At 38.7% G+C, this 27,166-nt stretch overlaps 1 protein-coding gene across 5 annotated transcripts in view; it reads right to left on the minus strand.

The window, feature by feature from the left end:
* The window catches only part of LOC130106435 (neogenin), a 138,267-nt gene that overhangs the window by 64,133 nt on the left and 46,968 nt on the right, over positions 1 to 27,166 (minus strand). For all 5 annotated transcript variants that reach the window (XM_056272553.1, XM_056272555.1, XM_056272551.1 and 2 more), the window contains exons 2-3: positions 26,733 to 27,050; positions 100 to 375 (exon numbers count right to left, since the gene is read on the minus strand). In XM_056272553.1, coding sequence (XP_056128528.1) covers positions 100 to 375; positions 26,733 to 27,050 — 594 coding nt within the window. The remainder of the gene's footprint in view (positions 1 to 99; positions 376 to 26,732; positions 27,051 to 27,166) is intronic.

Consider the following 27,166-nt stretch of genomic DNA (forward strand, 5'->3'; position numbering starts at 1 on the left):
AACTGTTGCATTCTTTTTGCTGGTGGGATTCTCTCTGAAATTGGTCTGAGATCCTCCGGCCGTTACAATCACACCACACTGCCTGTTTGGCATCTGTACCTGCGGACACCTGTAGTTCAGCCTCCTCTGTGGTTTTTGGCGGTCCCAGAGCATCTATTGTGCAGCGGTAGAGTCCAGCGTCGGTCTGGGAGGCGTTGCTGATGACCAGAGCTCCACTGGGAAGCTGAATCACTCTGGCATCCAGTTCCACGGGCCGACCGTCCCTCTCCCAGCGTGTGAACGGGACGAGCTCCTCCGTCACCTCACAGCTCAGCATCTCAGAGCCGCCCATGCGCACAGATACGCCCTCCGGCTGACTGAGGAACCGCGGAAGTCCTGCAAGAAGGGATGAGATGCGCTACATTACTACAGTAAAGCTAATTTAATCTCTACAGTGATAGAATGAAAAAATTGAAGCAAGAACAATTCAAACAACGAACCCCGAGGAGCTACAGATAGAGATTAGATGCTTTGCTAACTCTGGAGAAATTAAGTAAATAACACTAATGGTCTTGTCATACCAATTAGCAAAAAAACGTAGGAGACGAGCAGCCATTAAGCATGTTTGAACAGCACAGCGGAGAGTCTGTTTGCTAACATATTCCACTCGTTTTATTAATACATTGATTAATGCGTCCTAATTAATTAAAGAGGAAAATTTCAATGTAGAGGAATGAATTTGTATCCGAATTTCAATCATCTGTTTAACCCACCAACTTGTTAATTTAAACACAATTTATTCAAACCTCTAAAATAAGGAACAAACAAAAAATATATTAATTGACCCTCAAGCGTATTAGGTGAGGTTAAAACTGAAAGAAAACTGCTTTAATGACTGAAGCAAGGATTTGCATAACCTGCATAACACACAAATGTTCAATAAAAAAAAACACCCAATACTAAATAATATTATCATTTATGTATTCCAATATTTTAAAAACTACAAAATAGATACACATATATTCACATACACACACAGACAAAAAGTTTTAGCCCTTTTTTATTTTAGAGAATAACAGACAAATAAAAACTCAATGCTAAATATTAATTAAGTGATTTAAATGTTAAAAAAAAACATACATATAAATACACACACGACTTTCAAATTGTGATATTTTTGCTTTTTTCACTTTATTTTCTAAATGACAAGGGTTCGAAATTTTTGGCAAACAAACAAAAATCGAATCAACAAATACTCATTTAGCAAAAGAGTGCACTAAATGTTTAACATTTCATTTAAAAAGGAAAAACTAAACTCTTTGTGCAATTAATTGCTTTGAAACTCGCTAAATAATCAACATCAAAAGATTGAACAAATAAACAGTTGAGAAAAACCACAGAGAATTCCTAAGAGACTCATCAAGAAGATAAACTTGAAACTGTTATTTCTTTCTTTAATCTTACGGTATGAAGTCTGCAGAAGTTTGTGGAAGATGATGTTAATTCACTGTACAGACTGCAGTCTCTCTAACAGCCGAGTGTGTGTGTGAGAGCCGAGAGCGTCTCTGACCTCCTTATGTTCTCCTGGCCTGTTTATGTGTCCTGCTTGATGTAGGACTTGTTGTGGTCTAGAAGCACTAGAGCGGTGTGTGTGTGTGTGTGTGTGTGCTGACAGGTCTGTAAATTAGCCCCAGCCTATGACCCGAACCAGAGACATACCTGTACACACACACACACAGAGCTTTTAAAAGGACAAAATCTCAGAGCACCGATGCAACAGGCCCGAAGACACGGTTAGCCTTCACTAGCAGAAAAGTGAAGATGTGCGACTACATCAGGACTCAAGCTGGGCAAATAAGGACAGAACAATGTGCATTTGGCGGGCAGAGCTACTGTGTGTAAACAGTTTACGAAGCCTGTCAGAGAGAATCTCCATGTGTAAACGTGCAGTTAACATATGCAAACATGCATTCAGACTACACAAACACACATTCAGACTACACAAACACAAATCCTCTGTCTGGAGTGTGCGTCTGAGGATGATAAGCCATCATCTTAAACGCACAAATCACACACACTGACGAACTCTACAAACACACACAGAAAAACACATGCATTAATTCATATGCACACACAAGACCAAACAAACTCTAACACTAGTTTCTGAAGTCAAGCATGACTAGAATACTTGAATATATATAGAATATAGAAACTTGGGGTTAGAAGTTTGATCAAACTCATTACACTATAAAGTTTTTATGTCCAGCATTCAGAAAAGCCACGCAGAACACCTTAAACACTTCAGGCTCTGTTTACAGCTGGTATTAAGATGTGTTTTGGTCGATCGGATCACAAGTGGACGAGGGAGACACATTCCTGCTCACACCTGGTGTTTAAATCCGTCTCTTTTGTCCACTTTCAACCACTTCTGTCCTGATTTCTTCGAGGGGAGGGTCTGTGGGCGGGTAAATGTATATGTGTTTTTCAGTTCTTTCAATCTAATGGACAAAATAAGCTTGTGTAATTTACATATGAACACGACCAGAGACGACGGAAACACACACGGAGAGCATCAGCTTTAGTTTCTGATCTGACAGACACAAGACCAGCCGAACGCTGAGAGTGTGTTAGAAATCAGGAATGGAGAGAGAACATTGTGCTTGGTATGTTTTTCATCTTTAACCCAAACTTGGGTCTCCAGCCGACAGTTTAAATCCCGTCTGGCTCGAGCTCTTCTCATAATGTTACTCATTAGATCAGTAGACGGAGAGAAGACGGTCTTTTGTGGCATGAGCGTTTGAGTGTTTACACTACGAAAGCAATCTGGTCTAATGTATTTTCAACTACCTCTGGAAGTGTCGAAAGTGGACAAGCTCAAAACCTCTTAAACCAGTTTACACCCGTTTACACCTGTATATAGTGTCGTCCACTTGTGATCCGATCCACCAAAAGACATCTTAATACCAGGAGTAAACAGCGCCTGATTTGCGTCCCAATTTGCACACTTATGCGCTATTCTATGCCGTTTTGTAGTACAAATAGTGCCAGTAGTTTGTTCACACTGAAAATACCAAAAGGAAAAACTGCACTTTAAATACCCGGATGATGCACTTGTTTAACCGAAAAAACCCAAGTGTGTAATGTTGGACACTTCATGCACTCAACGGTCACAGCTTGAATAAGTGCATGGGTGTATAGTGCATCGTTTGGGACACAACTCTTGAAACTCCCAAGAAACTACCCAGAAGACCCTAGCAAAAGCATATCAACATGCACAACCAATGGCTAGTTTTGCACAGCCTACACGTACAGTCACAGTCCAGTACACACACACACACACACACACACACACACACACACACACACACACACACACACACACACACACACACACACAATCTCTCTCACTCTGAAGCCATACATGTGGTTGAGCCACTGAAAATCAAATAGCTGCTCTGTCAGGCTGCTGGTTTCTAGAGAGGGAATATGTAATAATCCCAGCACACCACACACACACACACACACTCAAAGAGTAGAGATGTCAGTGTATCTGCCACAAAGACATGCAGCCCACATATAAGGTAAACATGAGTGTGTGTGTGTTTGTGCAAGCGTGTGACTCGAGCAAATAATGCAGTGTGTGATCCGTCCACATGCTGAACGCAGCGAGTGTGTGTGTATCTAACTGCATCGTCCCTGATGTGATGGAGAGACACCAGAGAGGAATCATTAAACACAGCTTGGAGCCGACTACAGCCTGAAGGCAGACAAACTCATCCACACACACACACACACACACACACACACACACACACACACACACACATAAATAAATACACAAACACAACAGCTCCGAGGCCAGTTCATATTTCTCTCACTGGAACGTGCGGTTCTGCTCTGTTCTGTTCTTTCACTCTGAGTTATGAATCAACAACAACTGGTGTTTTAAAGATCTTCACAGACTTTCTAAGGACTAAGAGCTTTACAAAACACAAGCTATGTTTCCATCTAGGGCTGTGCGATATGACGATATATATCGGATGGACGATATAAAAAGCCTATCGTTTCATATTATGCCATATCGTTTATATCGTGGTGTCGCAAAAAAACATTGTTTACGGCAAAAATTTGGATGACTGCAATCTTTCACGCCACCATGGGGATGCAGGCAGAAACGTGAATAACAGCATGAATGAAGGGGTGACAGAACCGGGTGTTTCCGAGCAGGAGAAGAACCAGCCAGAACAAACCGAGGAGCTCGTTCCTAAACGAGGGGCTAGATGGTTTGGTTAACTTTCTATTTGTTGTATTGACCATTTTAGGGTGGTTTGGATAAATAAACGCCAGTCTCAAATAGAGGCCTGGTCTGTTTTTTAGTTTCGGTTTGTATTTAATCTTCTAAAACCCGTCAGATCGTCTGTTTAAACCAGTTCTGTGGTGCAGATTGCGCGCATCTGGGCGGAGTTGTTAGCGCAAGCAGAGTTAGCGGAGGCCGGAGAGAGAAGGAGATCGTTTTACAGGGTATAGCCTTCATTCTTTCTTGTTGATGTGTTTCGGGCAACAAGTTCATAGGCTCGATGGATATTACCAGTAATGTATTGTTCAGCCCATGGCTGTCACATCGTTTCGTTTTTTTTAATTCTGCCAATAATCTAAAAGCTATGGTTATATTAAATGTACAATTATCGTTATATACTGACTTCACCCTGTGCTGCAACATACATTTAGTTGTACATTCATTTACAGAAATCAGCTGGTTGAATTCAAATTGATGCTGTTATTATCGGATTTTCAGGTGATATTCCCAATTCATTCAGTTAACGGACGCTCTGGGGTAAAGTGTTCAGACTGCAGACTAAGCAACGATTGTATTTAATTGTACAGTACTATCATAACATAGTACAGACATGATCTTAATTCCATAATGTCCTTAAACATAACAATTTGCTGGCCATAAACTGACAGCGCGCGTCCGGTGTGCGATACCTCGAGTTGCTATAGACACGGCGCGCGCGCTTCTCGTCCGGTGAGCGACCCCCTTTAGACATAATAAAGTAGCCTAGGCTAATTCTTAGATTAACGGATTTGTTAAACACATTTATAAATAAAACGTAATCTTCGTTATCTCTAGGCCTACACTAAATGAAAGGCCTGTCTCATAGACGCCTGCCTCAAATACAAGCCGGTGCAGTTCGGCGATTTGGGAAAATAAAAGCCCGGGCTATTATTTGAAGTTTTACAGTATATCGTGATATATATCGTTATCGGGATATGAGATGACTTCTATCGTGATATGAGATTTTGGTCATATCGCCCAGCCCTATTTCCATCCACACGTTTTTATCCGCAGTAAGTGATATCGAATGAAAAATGCCTTATGGAAACAGTAAAATTCGATTGAATTTCATGAATATCGACTCAAATGAAATACGATCGGTCTCATCGGATTTTATCTTGATGGATATCCGGCTTATGCGATAAACGCGGATGGAAACGTTATTATGGCGCGATCCATTTTGCCTAGTAAAACTTTGTTCGCAAATGTTGGCTTGAATGTTGTGCAATTCGATGAGAAAATGAATGGAAACACCTTAACATGTCTCAAATCAATTCGATATACCAATTTGATCGCAAAACAGCATGTGACGTCATTACGCACAGGTTTTTATCCGCTTTAAAGCCGTTTGATGGAAACACACTTTCACCAGCTTTATTCGCATGAGGTTTTCTACCGAACTTCAGATAATTCGATTGACAAGTGGATGGAAACATGGCTACAGTCACACGCTAGAGATAGAGCGATTTCAATGGGATAATATGACCACCTCTGAGACCAAACATTTAGATTTTTTTTAAACTCGCAACCAGTGTTAATCTTGTCAATATAATTCATTACTGACGAAATGTCTGATAATGAAGGGTTTTTTGATGTTGTCAATGAAGATGACTAAAAAATACCATCATGAAGATTAAATGATTTTAAATTAAACATTATGTTATTTCTGTTTTATAGATAATATATCTACACTACCGTTCAAAAGTTTGGGGTCGGTACGATTTTAAATACTTTTAAAAGAATTCTCTTCTGCTAACCATGGCTGCGCTTATTTGATTAAAAATACAACAAAAATCAGTTATAGTATTAAATATTATTCCAGTGTAAATCAGCTGTTTTCTGTGTGAATATATAGTAAAGTGTAATTTATTCCTGTGATCAAAGCTGAATTTTCAGCATCACCAGTGTCAGTGTCTTCAGTGTCAAATGATCCTTCACAAATCAGTATAATATGAGGATTTGATGCTCAAGAAACATTTATTATTATTATTATCAATGTTGAAACAGTTGTTGGTCTGTCAGTTGTACAGTTTTTTTTTTTTTTTTTTTTTTTTTTTTTTTTTAGGATTCTTTGATGAATAGGAAGTTCAAAAGAACAGCATTTGTTTGAAATAGAATCTTTTGTAACATTATAAATGTCTTTACTGTCCTTGATAAATAAAAGTATTGATTTCTTTCCTCCAAAAAATAAAAATAAAATTCTCACTGACCCCAAACTTTTGAACGGTAGTGTATATGTTTTAATATTTATATTTGCTATAAATATTTTTCTCTCATTAATTTCTTGTCATCTAAAATGTTATTTTCATTGACTAAATTAAAAATAAAATTTAATTAAAACTTTTTTTTACAAATATATTATAATCAGACAATTTTAATTTAAGAATAAAATGTGCTATTTTTTTAAATCAACTATAATTAGACTAAGATTCAAATTGAGCAAAGAAAAAAGAAACACTATAATTAGACAAATTAAAAAATTTCAGATTTGATTAATAAAAATAAAGACTAATATAAAAATGACTAAAATATAACATGACTAAAAAATATATATCTGAGAATCTGTCAACCAAAAAAAAAAAAAAAAAAAAAAAAAAAACATTAAAAATGAATACTGTACTTCCGATATAGATTTGTTGGCCAATGAAATCTCAGTCTGCCATGTCCAGTTGTGCTTTTCAAAACCCGATCTGCTGTTTCCCCTCGCCTGTCACACCGAACCCGCACAACAAAATGTCCTGTTGCTCCTGGCTGTCACTTAGAGAAGAAAAGAAACATATAGGGCTATATAAAACTAGCACTTGTTGATTTAAAGTGTAGCACCAGGACACATTTATACCTGATAATAACTGTTCTCGGGTGATCAGATCATGGATAGTCAGTTGAGACAGACTGCAGTTCATTCCTGGTAATAAAGAGCGTCTCAAACGCTTCTCCTGAGACCACTAGACATCTCCTACATCAGTCTGTCACTGCATGTCGATGCTGATATCTGTGTAGGCGTGTGCATATGTATTTATGGGATGCATCTCACAAACACTCATTTTGCTACGTGTTATGTGTTATCTAAGATCCATTTGGCATTACAAATAACCTCTGAATATGGTCTGAGGGAACACTCTTACCATTAAGGGCTCTCGCACCGGAGGAACGTCTTCATAGTTTCTATAACTATTGGTGGAAGTACCCACTTTTTAGCGTGTTCGCACCGGGAACTGGGAATGATTATAGTTCTAGGAACACCTTTAGGCGGGACTAAGGGCCCTTTCACACCTACCTTGTTTGGTCCGGACTTTCGGACTTTACAGTTTGGTCCGAATCAAAATGACAGGTGTGAAACCTCCCCCGGACCACGGTCCGGACCAAACAGATGAAATTTGGTCCGACGAAAAGAGGTAGTCTCGGTCCGGATCAAACTGAACAAAGGTTTGGTTCATTTCTAGTGTGAAAGCATTTCTGTATGGTTCAGACTTTCAGACCTTTTACAGGAAGTTCCGGTGGTTCGCGCATAGCCGAAAAAAACAGAAGGTGGCAGGAGAAATGAGCCGTGTAACACATGGGGAGAGGAGGAGATGAGGTTTTAATTAAAGTATGGTCTGATGACATAAGAAGTCAACTTGCAGTCTTCTCCTCCTTTCCTGCCGGCGACGATAAACTGTTCGCACGACGAGGACGTTCATTTGGCGAATTTGAACTAGCCTTGTGTATAGTTGGTGCTGCAGGTAATTATGCCATAAAAATAACAATATAGTTGCAACGATATGCGTCTGTTCATTCATGTTGTCAAAGTTACCCGCCGAATTCACAACACGCTGACGTCAGACGCACGTCCATTTACAAACCAATCAATGTCAAGATGCAGCACACATAGATGATGACGACAGGACGCAAGTGTGTCACGTAAAGTTCTTTAGTGCGTCGCAAAAGTGCAGTGTGAAACCAAACCAAAACTTTCTGAAAGTATAAAATGTATAAAATGTGAACTTTGGTTCGGACCTTGGTGCGGACTTTCAGGTGTGAAAACGCCCTAAATTAGCTCCTACTGAACCAGCACAATCAGAACTGTGACAGAAGTGTCACAAGTGTAATTGGCCGAACGCATGCCATACGAAAACCCGTGTAAACACACAGTTTACATATACTTACTCCATGAGCAAAGAAAACCGCAACAAATAGACCAACACCAAAGTTCAGGCACCATTATCCTTTACGCTAAGGAGGAAATCCAACGTGACTTTGAAGGGACCAAGCAAAATCACTGGAAAAAATTATATTCTTACTTAGTATTTTTGTCTGGTTTCCAGTCCAAATATCTAAAAATTCTTACATCAAGATGCATTTACTAGATGAGTAAAATGCCATAAGATATCATGCCATAAGCCATAAGATAAGATGTCTTATTTTCTAAATGAAGTGAGTCTTTGCTTAAACCAATTATCTATTATTCTGCCAATCCCCCAGAAACCAAGAAATAATATGGCATTTTACTACTTTAGTACATGTATCTTGATTTACGATTTTTTTTATATATATATTTGGACTGGAAACAAGACAAAAATACTGAGTAAGAAAAGCATTTTTCATGCATTTATGATTATTATGCATATTATGATTTTGTAATTGCATTGGGCATCAACCACACGGCTAATGCTGTAATTCTTTTTCGTATACTGTTTACAATCTGTTTAAAAGTCTTATCTTATACGTTATTATAGGTAGAACAGTTAAACTAATGAAGACGGAGCGATTTGTGCTCCAGCTTTCTCAGCGTGTCAAAATAAAAGTCCTGCACCACAATCAGAGCGGTAGTGTGTAAGTGACGGCCAACATCACTTCACAGTTCCTATTGGCGCTGCGAATGCAACCAGGAAAACGGCCCTAGTGGAAAATGTAGACCTCAGGAGACCACTCTGGTGGCTAGTTCCTATAACCCAGTTCCTATACTATAGAGAGAAGAGCGGCTGCGTGACTGGAGTTAACAGGGGAAACTGCGAAAACACGAGTAAAACAAACGATTATCAGTCTAAACTAAAGGTTGGACTCGATATAGTGTTCCTAACAACAAGATCCAGTGATCCATGGACATTGACATCGAGCCAGGATCGTGTTTCCTGACATTTATATGTGTCTGATTTCGACACCGGGAAATACATAAAGCAAATTTTCCTGTGAACGCTTAATATAAATACAGTATAGGCAGGTCTAAATCTGTGTGATCACTCATATCAATGTCATATATATCGTCCAGCCCTAAACCTTGTATAGCTTATTTAAAAACATCCAATAATGAAGAATATACGATGGTAAATATTTAATTGATGAGTTGTCAATACGATATATATCAATACTATACAGGGTATGAATTTACCCCTAAATTCAGCATATTGACACACAATGATAACTGCAAATCCACCTTTCTCTCCCTGAGTCCGGTTATTTCTGTGAATTGCAGCGATTCATTTGCGCCTCTGTTTTGTAGCTTTCAGCAGGCTAAAAATATACCTCAGATTTCTTGTCAAATCTAGTTGTACAGTCAATCTGGAAAACTCTTTCCGGTTTTAGATCCGTTTTGTGTGTTTTTCGTGGCATTCACGCAGTCTTTTTGCCACTCAGTGTGTGTAACCGCAGTCACTCCGGCCGACTGTGACGTCACACGCATACCCTCTATTAGTAAATTAGTTCATTTATTATTTATTTATTTCATTATTTCATACCCTCTATAACCACCTGGTGCGAAAGCAACAATAGAAAAACAATTTTTGGTTCCCAAAAGAACCTTTCAGTGAACATTAAAAAATATATATAAAAAAATTCTTAGTGTGAAGAATATTTAAAAAAAAAACTTTTTCCACTATAAAGAACCTTTTGTGGAATAGAATGAACCATCGACTCAAATAAAGAAATGCTAAGAACGTGAACACCACCTCAGTTCTGCCCAGTTGTGATCGGCTTCCCAGAGCTGAAACGTTTAAAGACACATCATGCAAGTTTGAAAAATGTCACATTCGATATCCCACCCCTTAAAAAAAGTCCATTGAGTCCAGAAAACCGCATGCCAGCAGCTTTCCAAATACTGGTGAGGTCTCCTGTGCATCTCAGTCGCTCCTCACATTCCTCCCCGAGCAAACACACAGAAAAAGCCCCTCTATTCATCTGCCCTCCACAAACATTTGCTCCTCCGGTTCCCTCACACTTCCCCCACTGACCGCCTCACGTCCACACGCTCCAAGAGCAACACGAGACCTCACACACACGTAAACAGAGCAGGCGCTAACAGGACACTCGCGAGACCACACAGGGTCCCATTCAGACGCGGGACAACACAAACAGCTTTCAGTGGTACGGATGGCGGATGGCCTGACGGCGCGGCAACTGCAAAGACCGAGGGACAAATTAAGATCCAGATTTACATGTAAAGTAAGCCAATATTTCCATCATCCATAATCAAAATGCAACCAAACATTAGACTTCTAGACACCACAAAAGGAGATGATGTGAAGAATCAAGGTACTATGAAGCTTCATTTGACAAAGATTCATATGCCACATTTCAATTTTATACAAGATCAAGCATACATGCGTACAGCAATATAAACTGTGATGTCACAAAAACGTAATTTGTATTATTGCACAGGTCTATAAAGTTATAGGATATACATTGCATCCAACTTTATAAACATACATACATACATACAAGGAAGTAATGTGATATACACTTTATAGCAAACCTCAACAGCATGATATTTTATTTTGACACAAAACGTATCTACATTATTGCTCTTCATATAAGGTATGTCCAACTTTATCTGCATACATGCAGTATACTCATTTATGGTGATATACATGATCAAATTTCAACGGCTTGATTGCTTATATAATTGCAAAATGTAAACAATATTATCGCCCGGCTCTAATCTGCTATACGGCATGACATCATGATTTTCTGTAAAGCTGCTTTGAAACCATGTGTAATGTAAAAGGCGTTATATAAATAAATTTGACTTGTCTACAACAGCTTTATGAGCTTTAGGTAATTTATCACTGATTGCTTTTCACTCCAGCTATTATATCATTTGCATATGAGAATACACAATCAGTAAGTTAAAATATGCATGTGCAAAAGAAATTTGAGCGATGCAAATTTGGGCCGGTTCCTCACACAGTTTTCTTATGATTCAGACGTCTTTGAATGTTAAGCAGGAGTTTTTTTCGATAGTCATTATATGCATTCACCATATGGAAAATTCAACTCAATTCACATTTATTTCTATAGTGCTTTTCACAACACACATCGTTTCAAAGCAGCTTTACAGAAAATGCATGAGTCCACATTACAATTTAGAGTGATCTGTAACTGTCTAAGTTATGTATTTCAGAAATGTACATATACAAAATCACAATTAGCTAAAAATGCATTAATTTAAACAATGTAATAATTTAAGGCAGAAACAATAAGCTCATTGAAGTAATGAATACTTTAAAAATAACAGCAAAACATCTCGTGATCTAGAGCAAACAAATGAGGGCGAGTAAATTACACTATTTTCTTTCTTGAATTTCTGATCCTAAATTAAGTGTAAATGTGAGACTTGATGCTGAACTTCACACGACAGACATGAAACCATAAATGTGGCAGTAATAGAAATATTTGCGAGCCCTAAAGCTAAAAACACAGGGAAAGGTGTGAAAAGCGTCAGAGACACACTGCAGGAGTGTAATGAGCCCGAGGACAGACACGCGCTGACAAACGAGCGGCTCAAATCGATACGTGTGATTCACTAATGTAAAATCAATCACAGGAGAGGAAGAGACCCTCAACACACAAACAAAGAGGAGCTGCCATTGTTGGTGGAGGAAACGCTTGAATATAAATGACTGCCACTGCGACAGCTGTCACTATGGCAACACAAACATCTGGAGCACATGTGCGAAAATGATTCAACATTTGACGCATTGAGGGTTTTTTTTTTTTTTTTTTTTTCAAACACACAATGTGCTTTCATTTACATCTAGAGGACTTAAAAGAATGTCTCAAATATGCTGGTTTCTTTCTATTGGAAGTAACTAAATAAACTTCTACTGCTAGAAACTTCACTACAGTTTCGGTAGTTTAACAGTAGCTCAGCTGTTTCCAAAACTTCACAGTTTTCACAGGCTTCTTTGCATCTTTATAGCAAATGCTTATATAGATTTAAATTAAAAACAATTAAACTGACTGAATTTTTTTGAGCGAGTCATTTATTCATAAATGCAATGATAACACTGACTGACTATGTTTACATGTGCACCAATTATGGGATTATTTCTAATAGTCAGAGTAAGGTCTTAATCGCAGTAAGATGTTTACATGACACGAGCAGAACCTTTCACTCCAGTTTACATGCAATTTTCATTATTCTGATTATTAGTATGGTAATACCACACTCAAATAGGCATAAAGTATGTATGTTACCGGCCATTGATTTAAATTCTAAATATTTTTTTATGGACGTACTGAATATAATTCGGTGGCGTGATGAACACCGGGTTTGCCTATACGCTGCCGTCGCATTCTTCACGCCGTCTGGATGGAGATATGGAGCAGAGACTGCGCAGCGAGTTGAGTTGACAGGGTTTAGCAAGAGTTAAAACTTAATAATAATGTCATGGAGTTCATTCATGAAGAAACGAGCACATGCAAACTTTGGTCAGAACGGTAATAATGCGACTGAGGTGTTTACATGCCTGTTAATTGTGATTAAAATCGGTGTACGCCACAGTTTAATGCAAATATGGTTACTACGACTGAGCTAAATCGCATTAGTTTAATCCAAGTATTGCATTTACATGAGGTCCTGTAAAGTTTAAATCGCAATAGTGCCAAAATCCCCTTATGAGGGTGCATGCAAATGCACTCACTGATTCAGAAACAGATTCATTCAGGAACATTACAAGTGACTCTGAGAATGAATCATTGAATTGATTTCTTCCAAGACAATAATTTTTAAATTCAAATAGGTAAACAAAAGAGCATATAATACAACAAAGCTGAAAACATACTGACGCACAGCTGCATTTAACTAAATATTTTGCTATAAAGATGCAAAAAGCTCTTGAACTTGAATTGTTTGAGAGTCAAAAAAATTGCTCTGATTAAGAATGTATAGAGTACTACACTTCTTTTCAGAAAAAAAGCTTGATTGTAGTTCACCCATTTTAAACGAGTAGCCCGGCATGGTTTCCGATTCAAAGCATCTTCCCTCACACTCTTTCTGCTTTTATCATTCAGTCTCATTATCTGCGAGTGAGAGGAACACCGGCACGCCATCAGAGCTCAGATTTTAGACCTCAGTGTATTTACTGCAAACCCTTTCTTCTAAAATAGGACAGAAATGTTCAAAGATGTAAATATATGCATTTGAAATTACCCATGGCCATCTGTAAACAACTCCTAAAGGCAGACGAACAGTGAGCTGCAAAGTTTAACACGTGAGCCGGCAATCGTGTGTTAATCTTTAATATTTTAGTGGTTGCGTAATGAATGACCTCAGCGTAATGACATATATGCTGTGTTTACAGAACGCATTAATGGAGTCACAGAGCCGGCAATGGCATTAATTCACCGCCCGTGTTAATGGGGAACGGTTTTAATGCAGAAAGCCGAGGTGCTCGCTTTAAAAAGGTCCAGATGCATTAGCCGAAACCAGAGGAAGTATAGTGTGTAGTTGTAGCCACTCAGGGACGAGTTTAGGTTTTTTCCTTAAAAAGCAGAGCGCCTTAATGAATGCAGAAAGAACAGACGTAAAAGGGGCTATTTCATTAAATAATGAATTTTCTTTCACCTTTGAGTTTGATGTAGGTAGATATGACTCTGAACTGCAAAACTCCCTGTCCAGTCCGACCAGACCATAAGTGCCCGTTTAGTATTCAGCGCTTTTGCTACCTTGATGAAAGTTGGTGAGCAAACGTTAGTCAATATAAAGGTGATTTAAAGGGATAGTTCACCCAAAATTCAAGTTTTGTCATCATTTACTCACCCTAGTATAAGTCAATTGCAACCGACAACTGTTTGATTACCAACATTCTTCAAAATATCTTCTTTTGTGTTCAACAGAAGAAAGAAATTCACTCAGGTTTGGACATGAGGGTGAGTAAATGATGACAGAATTTATAGGTACACTTTCCCTTTAAGTCTTAAAGGTACAGTACAAAAAAAAGCCTTTTAAATTATAATAGAGCGGAAAATTACCAAACTTAAACCTAATTATGACTATGGCACAAGAAACCTTTTTTTCAAATATAAAAAATTACAACACAAACCTCGTAAAAATAAAAAAATATTTAAGAAAAAATAAAATTAAATAAGCATTAAACATTGAAATATATAAAATTGTTTATAAAATAAAAAAGTTGATAAAGATAAACCATCAAAGTGCAGAATATTGCAATTTAAATTTGTGAATATGACCCCTTTAAATTTGTCTGGGTAAGAATCCAAGTAAAACATCACTTTTAGACATTTCACATCCTGAATAACACAGCAAAATAAGCAGGACGGGCCAGAATTGAAACGATAAGATGCATAATATCTGCAGCAGAGTCTGAAGGAGAATTATTAAAGTGGAGACACAGCAGGGAGTCAAGGACGATGGAGAACATGAGGTGGAGAGATCATCCAGTCATCATTAAACTCCATGATGGAAGGCCAGATCTTAGGAAAGGTCATCTCATCTCCAGACGACTGCGCACGGGTCACTCAGATCGCCTAGAGATGAGCAGTTTAATGTTCGCTGGAAACTCTCAGTGTCTGGAGAGCTAGTTCATGTTCAGGTCTGATGGACGTGCGGTGAGACGAGATCATGAACGCTAAAGGTCAGACTTGTCCACTTCAACTGGAAGATGATGCATTTCTGATTCAGGATCAGTCTTTCAACTTACGAATTTATAATTCAGTTAGTGGAGAATCTGAACAGGATCAGTGAGACAGAATTTATCCTTAACTGTAGTTTTGAGTTATCCTTAACGCAATGTTTTTATCATCGTTCTGAATCTGATCCGACGAAGTCTTTGACAAAATTGCGATTTTCTCAGCTTATCTTTTTTATATTAATGAAACTTACCCACATTCAATTGTTGATAAAAAGAACGAATGAAGCTAGACTAAAATGCTCTGTTTGTTCTTTTGATATATTGTTTACATATACATACATATACAAAATGTCCGTGAAAGTTTTGTGAATATGATACAAAAAACTGAAAAACAAGAAAATTGAGAAAAAATAAATATTAATAAAAAAATAATTATAAAACTAAAATTAAACAAGCAAACTTTGTTAAAATGTTTAAAAAAGTAATATTAATTGCTACATTTTTCAAATAAAATAGAAATAATAATAAAATGCCAAATCAAAGAAAAAAGAAATAACAAAAACAAGCATTGTTACAATGTTTTAAAAAAAATATATATATTAATTGATAAAAATAATAATAAATATAAAATAAAAGGCTAAAAATGAAAATGAATTGAAAATAAAAAAATACAAAATAAAGCAAAAAGATGATAAAAATCAATGAGAAAATTTTAAAAAAAGAAATTAAAAAAAGACAACCACGCTTTGAATAAAATAAAAATAAAATAAAGGTGGATATTATCATTAAAAATGTCAAGACTGATAGAACAAGGCAAAACTAAGTAGCACAAAGTTACCCAATTAGAGCTTGCCGATTCAGGATTTCAGTGTCTAGCATCAGTGTTAGGATCTGTAGGCGGCTCTTCTAAGACCCGTGAGCATCTAAAACCATCAAACCGTTAAAGCACACTTTATGGAACACAATTATCAAGTCGTCTGAGTTTTCCTGACTCAATTTGCCTCCCCTCTCTCGAGCACATCACTATGAGCTCAACACACCCGTGGGAATTCCTACAGCCGGGCCGATAGTTCTCGATAAACAATCGAGGAAAACTCATTTAATCTGGTTTAAAGGAGAAGAGGTTTATGGAGCTGAACAGGCTCTGTAAAATCACCTCCACGAGCAACGCTTCTGCACCAATCACACATCAGAGACCTGTCAAATCCAACCAATCAGGAAACAATCAATGTCCCTCACACCCTTATGACATTAGTCGTGTTCGTTTATGACCTCAATCTTCTTGTACTTGCGTGGGAGGTGAAACAGGAGAAGGCAAACCGTTTTAAACGCACCTCAGGGCTCTGAAAAGTTCAAAGGTCAGAAAAAAGACCTTTATTGGACTTGAAGGCAGGTTTAATTTGATACAAACACGTAACTGTGAGGGAAAAACGTACAAGACATTAAATGTGTTATAAAAACACAACACAAGAAAACTGTTTTTTTGAAAATTTCTATTTTGAAATCATCAGGTTTGACCCAAAACAAACAATCCAATCAGGGTAATGGACAAAAAATGGTGTATGGATGGGGAATTGGATCTTATACAATTTACTATGTTTGCACAATAAAATATCATTATTTCAACCAAAAAATGAACATTTTGTCATCATTTACTCGCCTTCATGCCATTGATCGGACCCTTTTCACAGACTGTGACGACGCGTTTGCACAGCTAAAATAAATCTTGCCAAGTTATTTTTATATTTTCAGTTTATTAAAATGTTTCCTTACATCAGCATTAAATGATAGAAACTAGTTAACAGTGCTGTCTGAGTTTTTCTAATACAACGACAGAGAGCAACAGCAAATATGACTTTCTGATCTGATCTTTTTTTATCTTCTGATCGACATAATCAATCAATATTATATTCAATATTGAATGTGATTTCACTAGGTACAACATGTACCTGGATCAACATCTTTGTTGATCCTGGAACCACATTCAAATCAACCAATCAGAGTTGAGGGACACGTTTCCAGTTTATTTCAAGTTTAGGCTTACAACTAGGGTTAGTTCTACATCTCTGTTATTCACCATCATTTTAGGGATAAGTTATGGGTAGGGTTTGATTTAGAGTTATGACAATTTTCAGACAGTAATGCCGTTCCAGGACCAACAACATATATTTGATCTTACTTGGCAAAATCCGGTCCATATGGACTTTGGTCCCTCACAGTGTAGTTTTCACATGAAATTTAATATGCGGTCTCTGACTACAGTCGGTTCACAATATCATGATGCTTCTAGGACGGGATGCTAGAGAACTGAAGGGTTACAAACAATCTATAACCACAGAGATGCTGTGTGAAGAATCATAGATGCGTGCTTTCACACATGAAAACAAACCTACACACATATACACTTGAACTGATGCTTATGTTTACTGAAAAAGAAGAAAAATCTAAAAATACACATCAGAAACACGACGAAGAACCTGGAACGTTCACGACTAATTTGAGTCCACCCGTAAATCACATAAACGAGAAGCGTTAGGTTTGATTGAATTCCCAGTAAAACGTTGAGCGCAGTCAGACGCGACTTACTGAGTGTTTGCAAGACTTTGATGTGAAGCTGTAGAACTTAATGAAAGGAGAGAGAGAAACTTTACAGGAGGAGGATATAAATATGGACATACATTAGAGTTGCACTGTGTGTGTGTGTGTGTGTGTGTGTGTGTGTGTGTGTGTGTGTGTGTGTGTGTGTATAAGAAGCACACAACAAAGACTAGTAAGAGAAGACATTTCTCATGGCCTGACGAAGATCACCATATCCGAGTACAAAACTCCCTCAAGATGCTTCTTCATTGTTTTTTGGCTTGTCTAAATCAAAACACCCTAATAACCACAGTCCTGCCAACTGCATAGAAACACACTATAACTATAAACCACCCAGAACATCCCAGAAACTATACTGGTACTTGCTTGGGAAAAACCCACAAAAAAAAACCTACTCACTCAGAACACCCTAGCAACCCCAGTTACTATAGAGTGGGGTTGCTAGGGTGTTCTGAGTTTTTTTTTTTTGCACTAAATGGGTGTTCTGAGGTTTTTTTACACTAAAATTTATAAAGCCAATCAGCAGTAGGGGGCATGTCCACTCATGATGGGGGAGGAGAGAGTGAGCCAATCAGCAGTAGGGGGTGTGTCCACTCATGATGGGGGAGGAGAGAGAGAGCCAATCAGCAGTAGGGGGCGTGTCCACTCATGATGGGGGTTAATATTAGAAAAGCTTTCCAGAGAACTGATGTGAAGCGGCAATCTGGGGCGGCAGTGGCTCAGTGGTTCATGTAGGTTGTCTACAAACCGGAAGGTTGGTGGTTCAATCCTCGGTTCCACCTGACCAAGTGTCGAGGTGTCCATGAGCAAGACACCTAACTCCGGCTGCTCCCGACGAGCTGGATGGCGCCTTGCATGGCTGCCGTCGCCCGTCGGTGTATGAATGAGTGTGTGAATGGGTGAATGGGTGAATGTGAGGCAAATGTAAAGCGCTTTGGTGGCCATTGGGTCTGTGAAAGCGCTATATAAATGCAGTCCATTTACCATTTACCATTCCAGCGCTGGAGAGACCTAACAGGGAGGGCCTGAAAACGGACACCAAGGTTGCATGAGTAAAAATTTTTTAGCCACCTAAACACCCCAGCCACAATATAGCATGTCTAAGAATCATAAGAAACATCATTTAGATATGAATTGTGTTAATGTCAGAAAGCGAATTGTGAGAAACGCTGTTGAAATTGGATCGGACCGAGCAGCACAACACACTGCCAATCAGCAGTAGGGGGCGTGTCTACTCATGATGGGGAAGGAGAGAGTGAGCCAATCAGCTGCAGGGGGTGTGTCCACTCATGATGGGGAGGAGAGAGAGTGAGCCAATCAGCTGCAGGGGGCGTGTCCACTCATGATGGGGGAGGAGAGAGAGTGAGCCAATCAGCTGCAGAGGGCGTGTCCACTCATGATGGGGAAGGAGAGAGTGAGCCAAACAGCTGCAGGGGGCGTGTCCACTCATGATGGGGAGGAGAGAGAGTGAGCCAATCAGCTGCAGGGGGCGTGTCTTCTCATGATGGGGAAGGAGAGAGTGAGCCAATCAGCTGCAGGGGGCGTGTCCACTCATGATGGGGAGGAGAGAGAGTGAGCCAATCAGCTGCAGGGGGCGTGTCTACTCATGATGGGGGAGGAGAGAGAGTGAGCCAATCAGCAGTAGGGGGTGTGTCCACTCATGATGGGGGAGGAGAGAGTGAGCAATCAGCAGTAGGGGGCGTGTCCACTCATGATGGGGAGGAGAGAGAGTGAGCCAATCAGCAGTAGGGGGCGGGTCCACTCATGATGGGGAGGAGAGAGAGTGAGCCAATCAGCAGTAGGTGGCGTGAAGAGAGAAAGATTTGAAGAAAGATTTTGAAGAAAGGGAGTTGGCTGAGAGACATTACAAAAGAGGTCAAAGGAATATCTCTGGTTATGATCATGCAAGAGCTTTAGGACACGGGTTAATATTAGAAAAGCTTTCCAGCGCTGGAGAGACCTAACAGGGAGGGCCTGAAAACGGACACCAAGGTTGCATGAGTAAAATTGTTTCAAAGAACCAAGATATGCTGTTGATGTAATGTTAGCTCTAACGAGTGTCACTGTTTGTCTGGACCTGCCGGAGACTAACAACAAACTCTTGCTTGCATTTACTCGAGTACTGTTTCCTTGTCATTCGTTTGTCATCTTCGCTTTATTTTTAGTGAAGCATTATTTTGCTTTGATAAGGAGACATCCACTCTTGCGTGTTCAAGCGTTTTGGGGGGCGGAGCAATGAAGGGAGGGGCGTGTTTGTTTGGGCTGATTTCAAATATCAACAATGCATCAATAAACAAGAAACATCTTGTTTGAGTGATTTTTCAACTGTAAAATAAGAAAGTGTTACTTGTTAAAATAGTTTTTGAATTGTTGAATCATAAAAAGTGGGTTATATTATTCGTTTTTACATGACTCTTTGGATTATTTGATTGGTCAGTTGTGGAATTGTGCAGTCAAATATTGTTATAATGATACTAAACTGTATAAATAATCAGATAACCGTTTCCTTTATATACATTTTCGATACAGTAGTGTATCTGGATCATTGCTTAAATGGCCAGTTAAAATAGTCCAGATTAAACAGCTTCTCGTTCACCAGGCCGAGCACCTGAATAATCAACTCCCCTACTCCCACAAGGCTTTCCCTTTACGAGAGCGTTTCGGAGTGGTTATGTGTCGGAAACAGCCCTTTTGTAGTTTTAGGGAAGTTTTTAGGGCACAGAGCTGTAAGTTGTTCTAACTGGCTTAAAGAAAATTCCCTTCATAAATCGTCAGCAAAAGTAGCGGCTCAGCCTCTTCCTGCCTGGCCTGGGGCGCCTCCGTCAGCTCCCATAATGCATTTCTGTCTTGTTTGATTTTATGGTTGCTACTCCATAAACACAGCAGAGATGGTGCAAGTGTCTCTCCAGGTCATTTTATAAACATAAATAATAATGGAGTGGGCATTGTCGTCTTTATAGGAAAACTCGAGAGGAAAACAAAAACAAAAACGTGTGAGTGTGACTGTATGAGTGCGTGTAAAGAGAGGAGAGACGCTACGATGGATTGGCTTGTCACACTCTTTTTCCTGGCGCAACGAATGACTGAATGAAACGACCATTAACATATGAAATAATGCTAGGAAACTGTCAGAATGAGTGGCGTCCTGCTTTAAATGATCTCCTGTGAACTGTGAAAAGCGTTGAATTGAAATACTGCGTGTGTTCCTCATACAGGCTGCCCTGAACTTTCAGTGCAACGGCCCCTGGGATTGCTCATGTCTCCATGCCGTGCACCGCCGCTAGATCTGAAAACACGGACAAGGCACTTAAACGTGTGTGTGTGTGTGTGTGTTCTAGTGCTCTGCTACTGCATTAGTGTTGATTCCTATAAAAATAGAAGCACAAAAATGTCTTAAAGCCCTTCAAATCATTCAAATGTGTCTTTGTACAGCAGGTTGAGCTGACAAGTTACAAATGCTTCATATCAAGTTAAGCATCATTACTACAACTCATACTTGAAGTTAGTGGTTTATTAAAGGAATAGTTCACTTCAAAATGAAAATTCTGTCATCATTTACTTGTCCTCAAGTTGTTTCAAACCTGTATGAATTTCTTTCTTCTGTTGAACACAAAAGAAGATATTTTGAAGAATGTCGGTAACCAAACCGTTGATGTTCCCCATTGTCTTCCATAGTATTTTTTTTCCTACTATGGAAGCCATCTTCCTTTGTGTTCAGCAGAAGAAAGAAATTCATACAGGTTTGAAAACACTTGAGTAAATGATGACAAAATTTTAATTTTGAAGTGAACTATTCCTTTAAGACCAGCGTAATTAATGATTTCTCAAATCATGTGTGTTGTTGGTGTTACCTTACTAAGTGATCAGATGCATCATTTTTACCTGCTTGACCAGAAAATAGGTGGAAAAAATCCCACAGATGTACATTGAAGGAGGAACCCGAGCCACATCTACAGACCAGAATATCCGTACAACACAACAACCTAGCAACTGCATTCAGTCCCTCCAGTTTTTCGCGATTCCGCGATCGCTGAATACAATGCAAAATGTCGCATTTTTTCACAAAATTCGTAATTTAACCGCAAAATAATAACAAAAATGAAAAAGACCTCACAAAACATTAAATTATAATCACCCAATTGAAATATCTCTAGTTCAATTAAAGTTTCAATGCATTTGGATACAGATGTTGCGCACGCGTGATGTCTGTGTGCGGTCTGTCAGAAACATGGCGAAAGAAAATGTGTCTCACCTGCCCTCTCACATAAGCGCCAAGGACCGATTTAAGTGTCAAATCGCTAAAGACTTTTTCTTTTTTTATATATCCGGCTATGTAGCTGAATCAGCCGATATCCGAACAGTTTTCATTGGGCAGTATAGGCTACGGCAAACTTATTGACGCGTTTAACATGATTGAATGACATCACAAAAAGTATGATATGCTTGATGGTACTCAAAAGAATTATTAAAAGCGCAGTATACCGTGAAAGAGAACTAATTTCAGCTAGTCGAGTGACAGTCTGTCTCTGACTGAGTGACTGCCTTACTGCAGTGTGTGTGTGTGTGTGTGACTGACTGCGTCACCGCCTGTCAGCGTTAGAGTATCGAATTCTCTTTATAGTGCTTGAACAAATGCATATAGCTGCAATTACTTCAAAATATTCATCTTGGCGAGTATTTACGTAAAACAATCAGTAATAATAACTGATTGGGATGTTTGTCATTGCTGCAGTAGGTCTTAAAGTGACAGTAACCTAATTTACCTCCTGTTGTTAATGTTAATCAAGCAACAACAATTAATGTTAATATTTCCATAGGTCAGGTAGAAAAATTGGCCATAGGTTGTTTTAAAAGTTAATTTGATGATAATTTGAATAGACTATGCATTTTGTTTGTGATTTGTGTCATGTATGACTATTGTGCGTCTGACATAATACTATTATGGTAAATAAATGTGATGTCCTAATTATAAAATATAAAAATCACATTTTTTTTCACATATTTCTGGAAATTACCACCACAAAATCAGTCATTCTGATCGCAAAAATCACACAAAATAATCGTGAGATCCTGGAGGGACTGAGTAATGCAGTAAAACACAGTCAGAACACCCTAGCATCCATGTAGTAATAACTAAAAACCACCAGGACAACCTCATAACAACAACCTGCTAAAAAGCACCCAGAACAATCCTTAGCAACTACCTTTAACAGCAGTAGTTTTTGCACAGGCAAGCACAAGCACAGCTCTAATGTTCTTCAGAACATGCTAAATCTAGTAAATCTGTGCTTTCTGTCAGGGGTCACATTCACTGCGCACACAGCTACAGCAGAAACACAAAACTGACAGGCATTAAAACCAAAACACAAAAGCTCTTCCGAGTCTTAATGTAGTATAATACACTGATGCTAATTCCCTTCCTCTGAAAGCCTGAACACGTCATTCCTCATCCAGAGCAGAGAAAAGCATCCTTTATTTCTGCCAGCAGCATATGGAGCCACTGATACAGCTTCACAGGCCAGATCTCGGTGAGAAAGCACCTGACGACTGGAGAAATGAAAAAGAGACAGAGTTTTGTTTGAGAATAAAGAGAGAACGCTTGTGTTTTAAGACCAATTTTCCCTGAAGGCCAGAGAGACAGGCGGAGAGAGGTGAGGAACCATCAAATGTGTGAACTACGCAGGTGTCAAACTCTTTAAACAGAGTTAAAAGACCAGGCGGAACATTTCCCTCCAAAAACCTTCCAGTGGCTCATATTCCTGAGTGAAAACCTGTGTAATGGTACATGCATGTGGAAGAAGAGGACAGAAATCACTTTTAACAACTTAAATCACAACTTAAAGAGATAGTTGCCCCTCAAAATTAAATATAGCCACCCTCAAGTTGCTCCAAACCCATACAGAGAATGATTAGCAGTAAAGAAAAATAACTAAGTTGTTGAATGGAGTTTTTTTTGTTGTTGCCATTTTGGAGCTGGAAAAGCTTATGTTGTAAAGAAAGAGCAGCTTAGACATTCTTCAAAACATAAAAAAAAAAAAAAAAAAAAAAAATTCATAGAGGTTTGGATCAACATGAGCATTTTTAAAATGCAAATCTGTAATATGACATATTTGAGGGAAATACGATATTTAATAAGGAAAAAAAAATGTTTTTCTCAAATATATAGATCTAAAATGTTTATTTTTCCTCTCACCGAATACCAAATATCCCCTCGACAAATAAAAAATAAATATATTTCTGTGTGTTTTATATTCAAAGTTGGGTGTAATACTAATGTATCAGAATTTGGCCACGCCCCAGTGAACAAAGAACCAATCAGAAGCTTCCATCAGACAATACTGCTGTACTCAGCAGCACAATAACATACTGTAATCCTGGAACATTTCTTGCACTATATTTTGCAAGAACAGAAAGGTCTGCAGATTCTACTGATACAGAACTGCCGACATGTGCACAGATCAATACATTACACTACAGTACAGATCAATACGGCACAGAACTGCAGAATCATATGAAGTTTATAGCCTGTAAATTAGATTCAAACACTGTACAAAAAGACCCAAGAACGCACACCATTTACCCTACTGAATGTATTCCTCACAGATAGCAAATATATGAAATAAAGACTTGAAGTCTGCTGCTTCTCAGATGTTTCTCCTAAAGATAAACTGAAGTTCCTCCTCTAGAGTTTGGGAAAAGAGCTCAAACCTTGCTCAGATTCACTTAAAGTCAGTATCAGTAATCAAATCTCAATAAGAACGCCAATATTTCTAATAAAATGATTCATCTGAGCTGCTATCCACAATTTCATTGGTCTATACTCTTATTGCATGACAACTATTGACTCATGTGTCTGTTTTTCTTCTTCTTCTAAGGAACTTCAGGAGAGACATCTGAGGCAAAGTTGATACTTAAATGAACCATTTAAATCTTCCAAGAGCAACCTTTGAGCTCTAAAATCATCTTCTGGGATGCTACATAAACATTATATCAATTCTGGGTCTTCCCATTAGATTTTCTCACTACAACAGCGTTTGCTTAAGAAGTAAAACTAGCAAACAGTGGAAAACTCTGCTGGGCGTCTTTAAAGGAAATGGAGGTTCCAGTCAGAGCAAACTGTGAAGGCCTGGATGATATCTAACCCTGCTGTTCAAACACACACTAATCCTGCTATTAGATTGACTATATAGCCTGACTCAGAAAAATGGGGATTTTGAGAAAGATCTTGCCATTTTCATACGCAGCAGATGGTCGGAGCGCATGCTGTTTGAGATTCAGACTAGAATAACCCTTAAAAAAAAACGTGTAGTGTTACAATTTTTTTATTATTAACCCTGTAAAGCCTGACATATGAAATAATAGTTCGAGAAAAAAAATCAAAAATTAAAATGGAAGAGTTTATTAAACCTTTGGATTAAAGTCTTAAAAAAAAAGTGTTTTTTGTTGAGTATCAGATTTGATCCATCAGGCTTTTATGGCTAAAGTAGTATGATAAAGTGAGAATATGGAGCTCATACTCAAGGAGGAAAAAAACAACAACATTGTAGCAAAATATGCAATGTGGTGCAGTTGCTAATATTTATATGACCCAAAAGTTAGATGATGCAAATAGCTTGTGATGCAAATCAATGAGATCTTTATAAAAATTGGTATTGGTGACTGATTTTTAAACAAAAATGTATGGATAATCAAGTAAACCTAAGTAGCTTCAGTCCAGTAATGTTCATCTTTAAATATACTAACAATATAAAAGTTACTCTTACATTATCTTTATAGAAATCATTAAAGATTTCACATCAAAAAGACATGAACCACAAGCTGAAGGTGGATAATTTTACAATTATACTAAAAGGCCTTTCAGAGGGCATGGAGTAGATTGTATGCAACAGGTTTTGATCACGTTGATAATTTAACTCTTTAGGAGCCAGAGGTTTTTTCCTAAAACATTCGATTTTGACATCTTAATTTCAAAAGGCTATATCTTAAAAGTGATAAAAGATAGAGACTTTCTGTAAATTAGAGAAATATTAAGGATGACCCAAAGTCTATGTAAGGATTACATTTTCCCATCAAATTTGCATATTATGACGTCATATGGTGGTGGCAATCTTGGATTATAGAATTTTCATGAAAAGTCACATGTTTAAATGATAAAATGCAGCACTTCTTTCCCCCAAAAATGTCCATCACCTTCTGTATCCTATATTGCACAATACTGAATGCTCAGGTATATAGTAAGTAGTAAACAAACTGTGTAAATCATTACTAATAAATGGTAGAAATAAACCGAATGCATGTAGTGGTTGGCCTTTTGCTGTAGAGATTTTCCATTTACTAAATACAGTAGGCACTCTTGATTCCATGTATGGGGCACATATATATTATTCATATGACATACAAACACAAGTAGACAAGACCCGTTTAGTTCAAACGCTCACTCGCCACGGCAAGGCACAGATCATGAGTGACATGATACGAGCATCGCGCCCAGATGTGCCTCGCGCCCGCGCCGAGTGTGCACAGCTCGGACTACTGTCATTGTCATTGCGACTCCTCACCCTGCCTCCTAACTGTCCTATGAATACTTCGACCTCGTCTAACATACCCAGTGGCATTAGACAAAGCCTCCACCACAATACTGTCGCCGTGATTGCGGAGAGGATCTGATAACATGGCTCACTCGCACACTAGCTCTGCTTTTGATCGCACTGATTCAATGCGCTCTACCTCGAACATTTTGTATAGAAACATTACGTTTTTTTGATTCGGGGATGACGTATGACATGTCTGCCATCTAGTGGAGGGGAGGTCGAATCAAATTTGACACCCAATTTGACAAAATCGGCCGTTTTATTCAGTGCCGCATCTTGTCGAGTAAACTCGACCGTGGCGCCTAGAGGGTTAAAGGCAGTGTATCAAATATGATCCAGTATGCTTTACAGTGTTAAGATATGATTTATTAATTTTCATACCTGCCACTGTGAGTCGTGCGGTTCGGCTGCTGATGGTACCCAGATTGTCGATGGTGGCCACGCACTGGTACACCCCCTCATCAGGCTTATTGTGTTTATTGTGGACCACCGTACTGATGAGCAGAGAGCCGTCGGCTAGCTGTCGTTTCCGGTCGTCCGCCACCAGGTTCAGGAACGTCCCATCCTTCTTCCACTCCACCCGTACGGGAGCGCCGCTAGCGGCTGAGCAGTTCAGCACAGCGGGGAGCCCGCGTACGGCTAGCGTGTCCACCGGTTCAACAGAGAACCTGAACGGGGTGAAACCTCGAATGGCAGAACCTGAGGACAGAGAGAAGAATGTGTCACAGGATTTACAGCATGAGATGCATTTTGTCATTAGTGTGACCAGCTAAAATTTAGCTCTTGAATTAACAACAATTGCATGCAATCAGAGT

This window comes from Rhinichthys klamathensis, unplaced genomic scaffold, assembly GCF_029890125.1.
Source record: "Rhinichthys klamathensis goyatoka isolate OS25496 unplaced genomic scaffold, OSU_Roscu_1.1 h1tg000341l_1, whole genome shotgun sequence".
Lineage (NCBI taxonomy): Eukaryota > Metazoa > Chordata > Actinopteri > Cypriniformes > Leuciscidae > Rhinichthys > Rhinichthys klamathensis.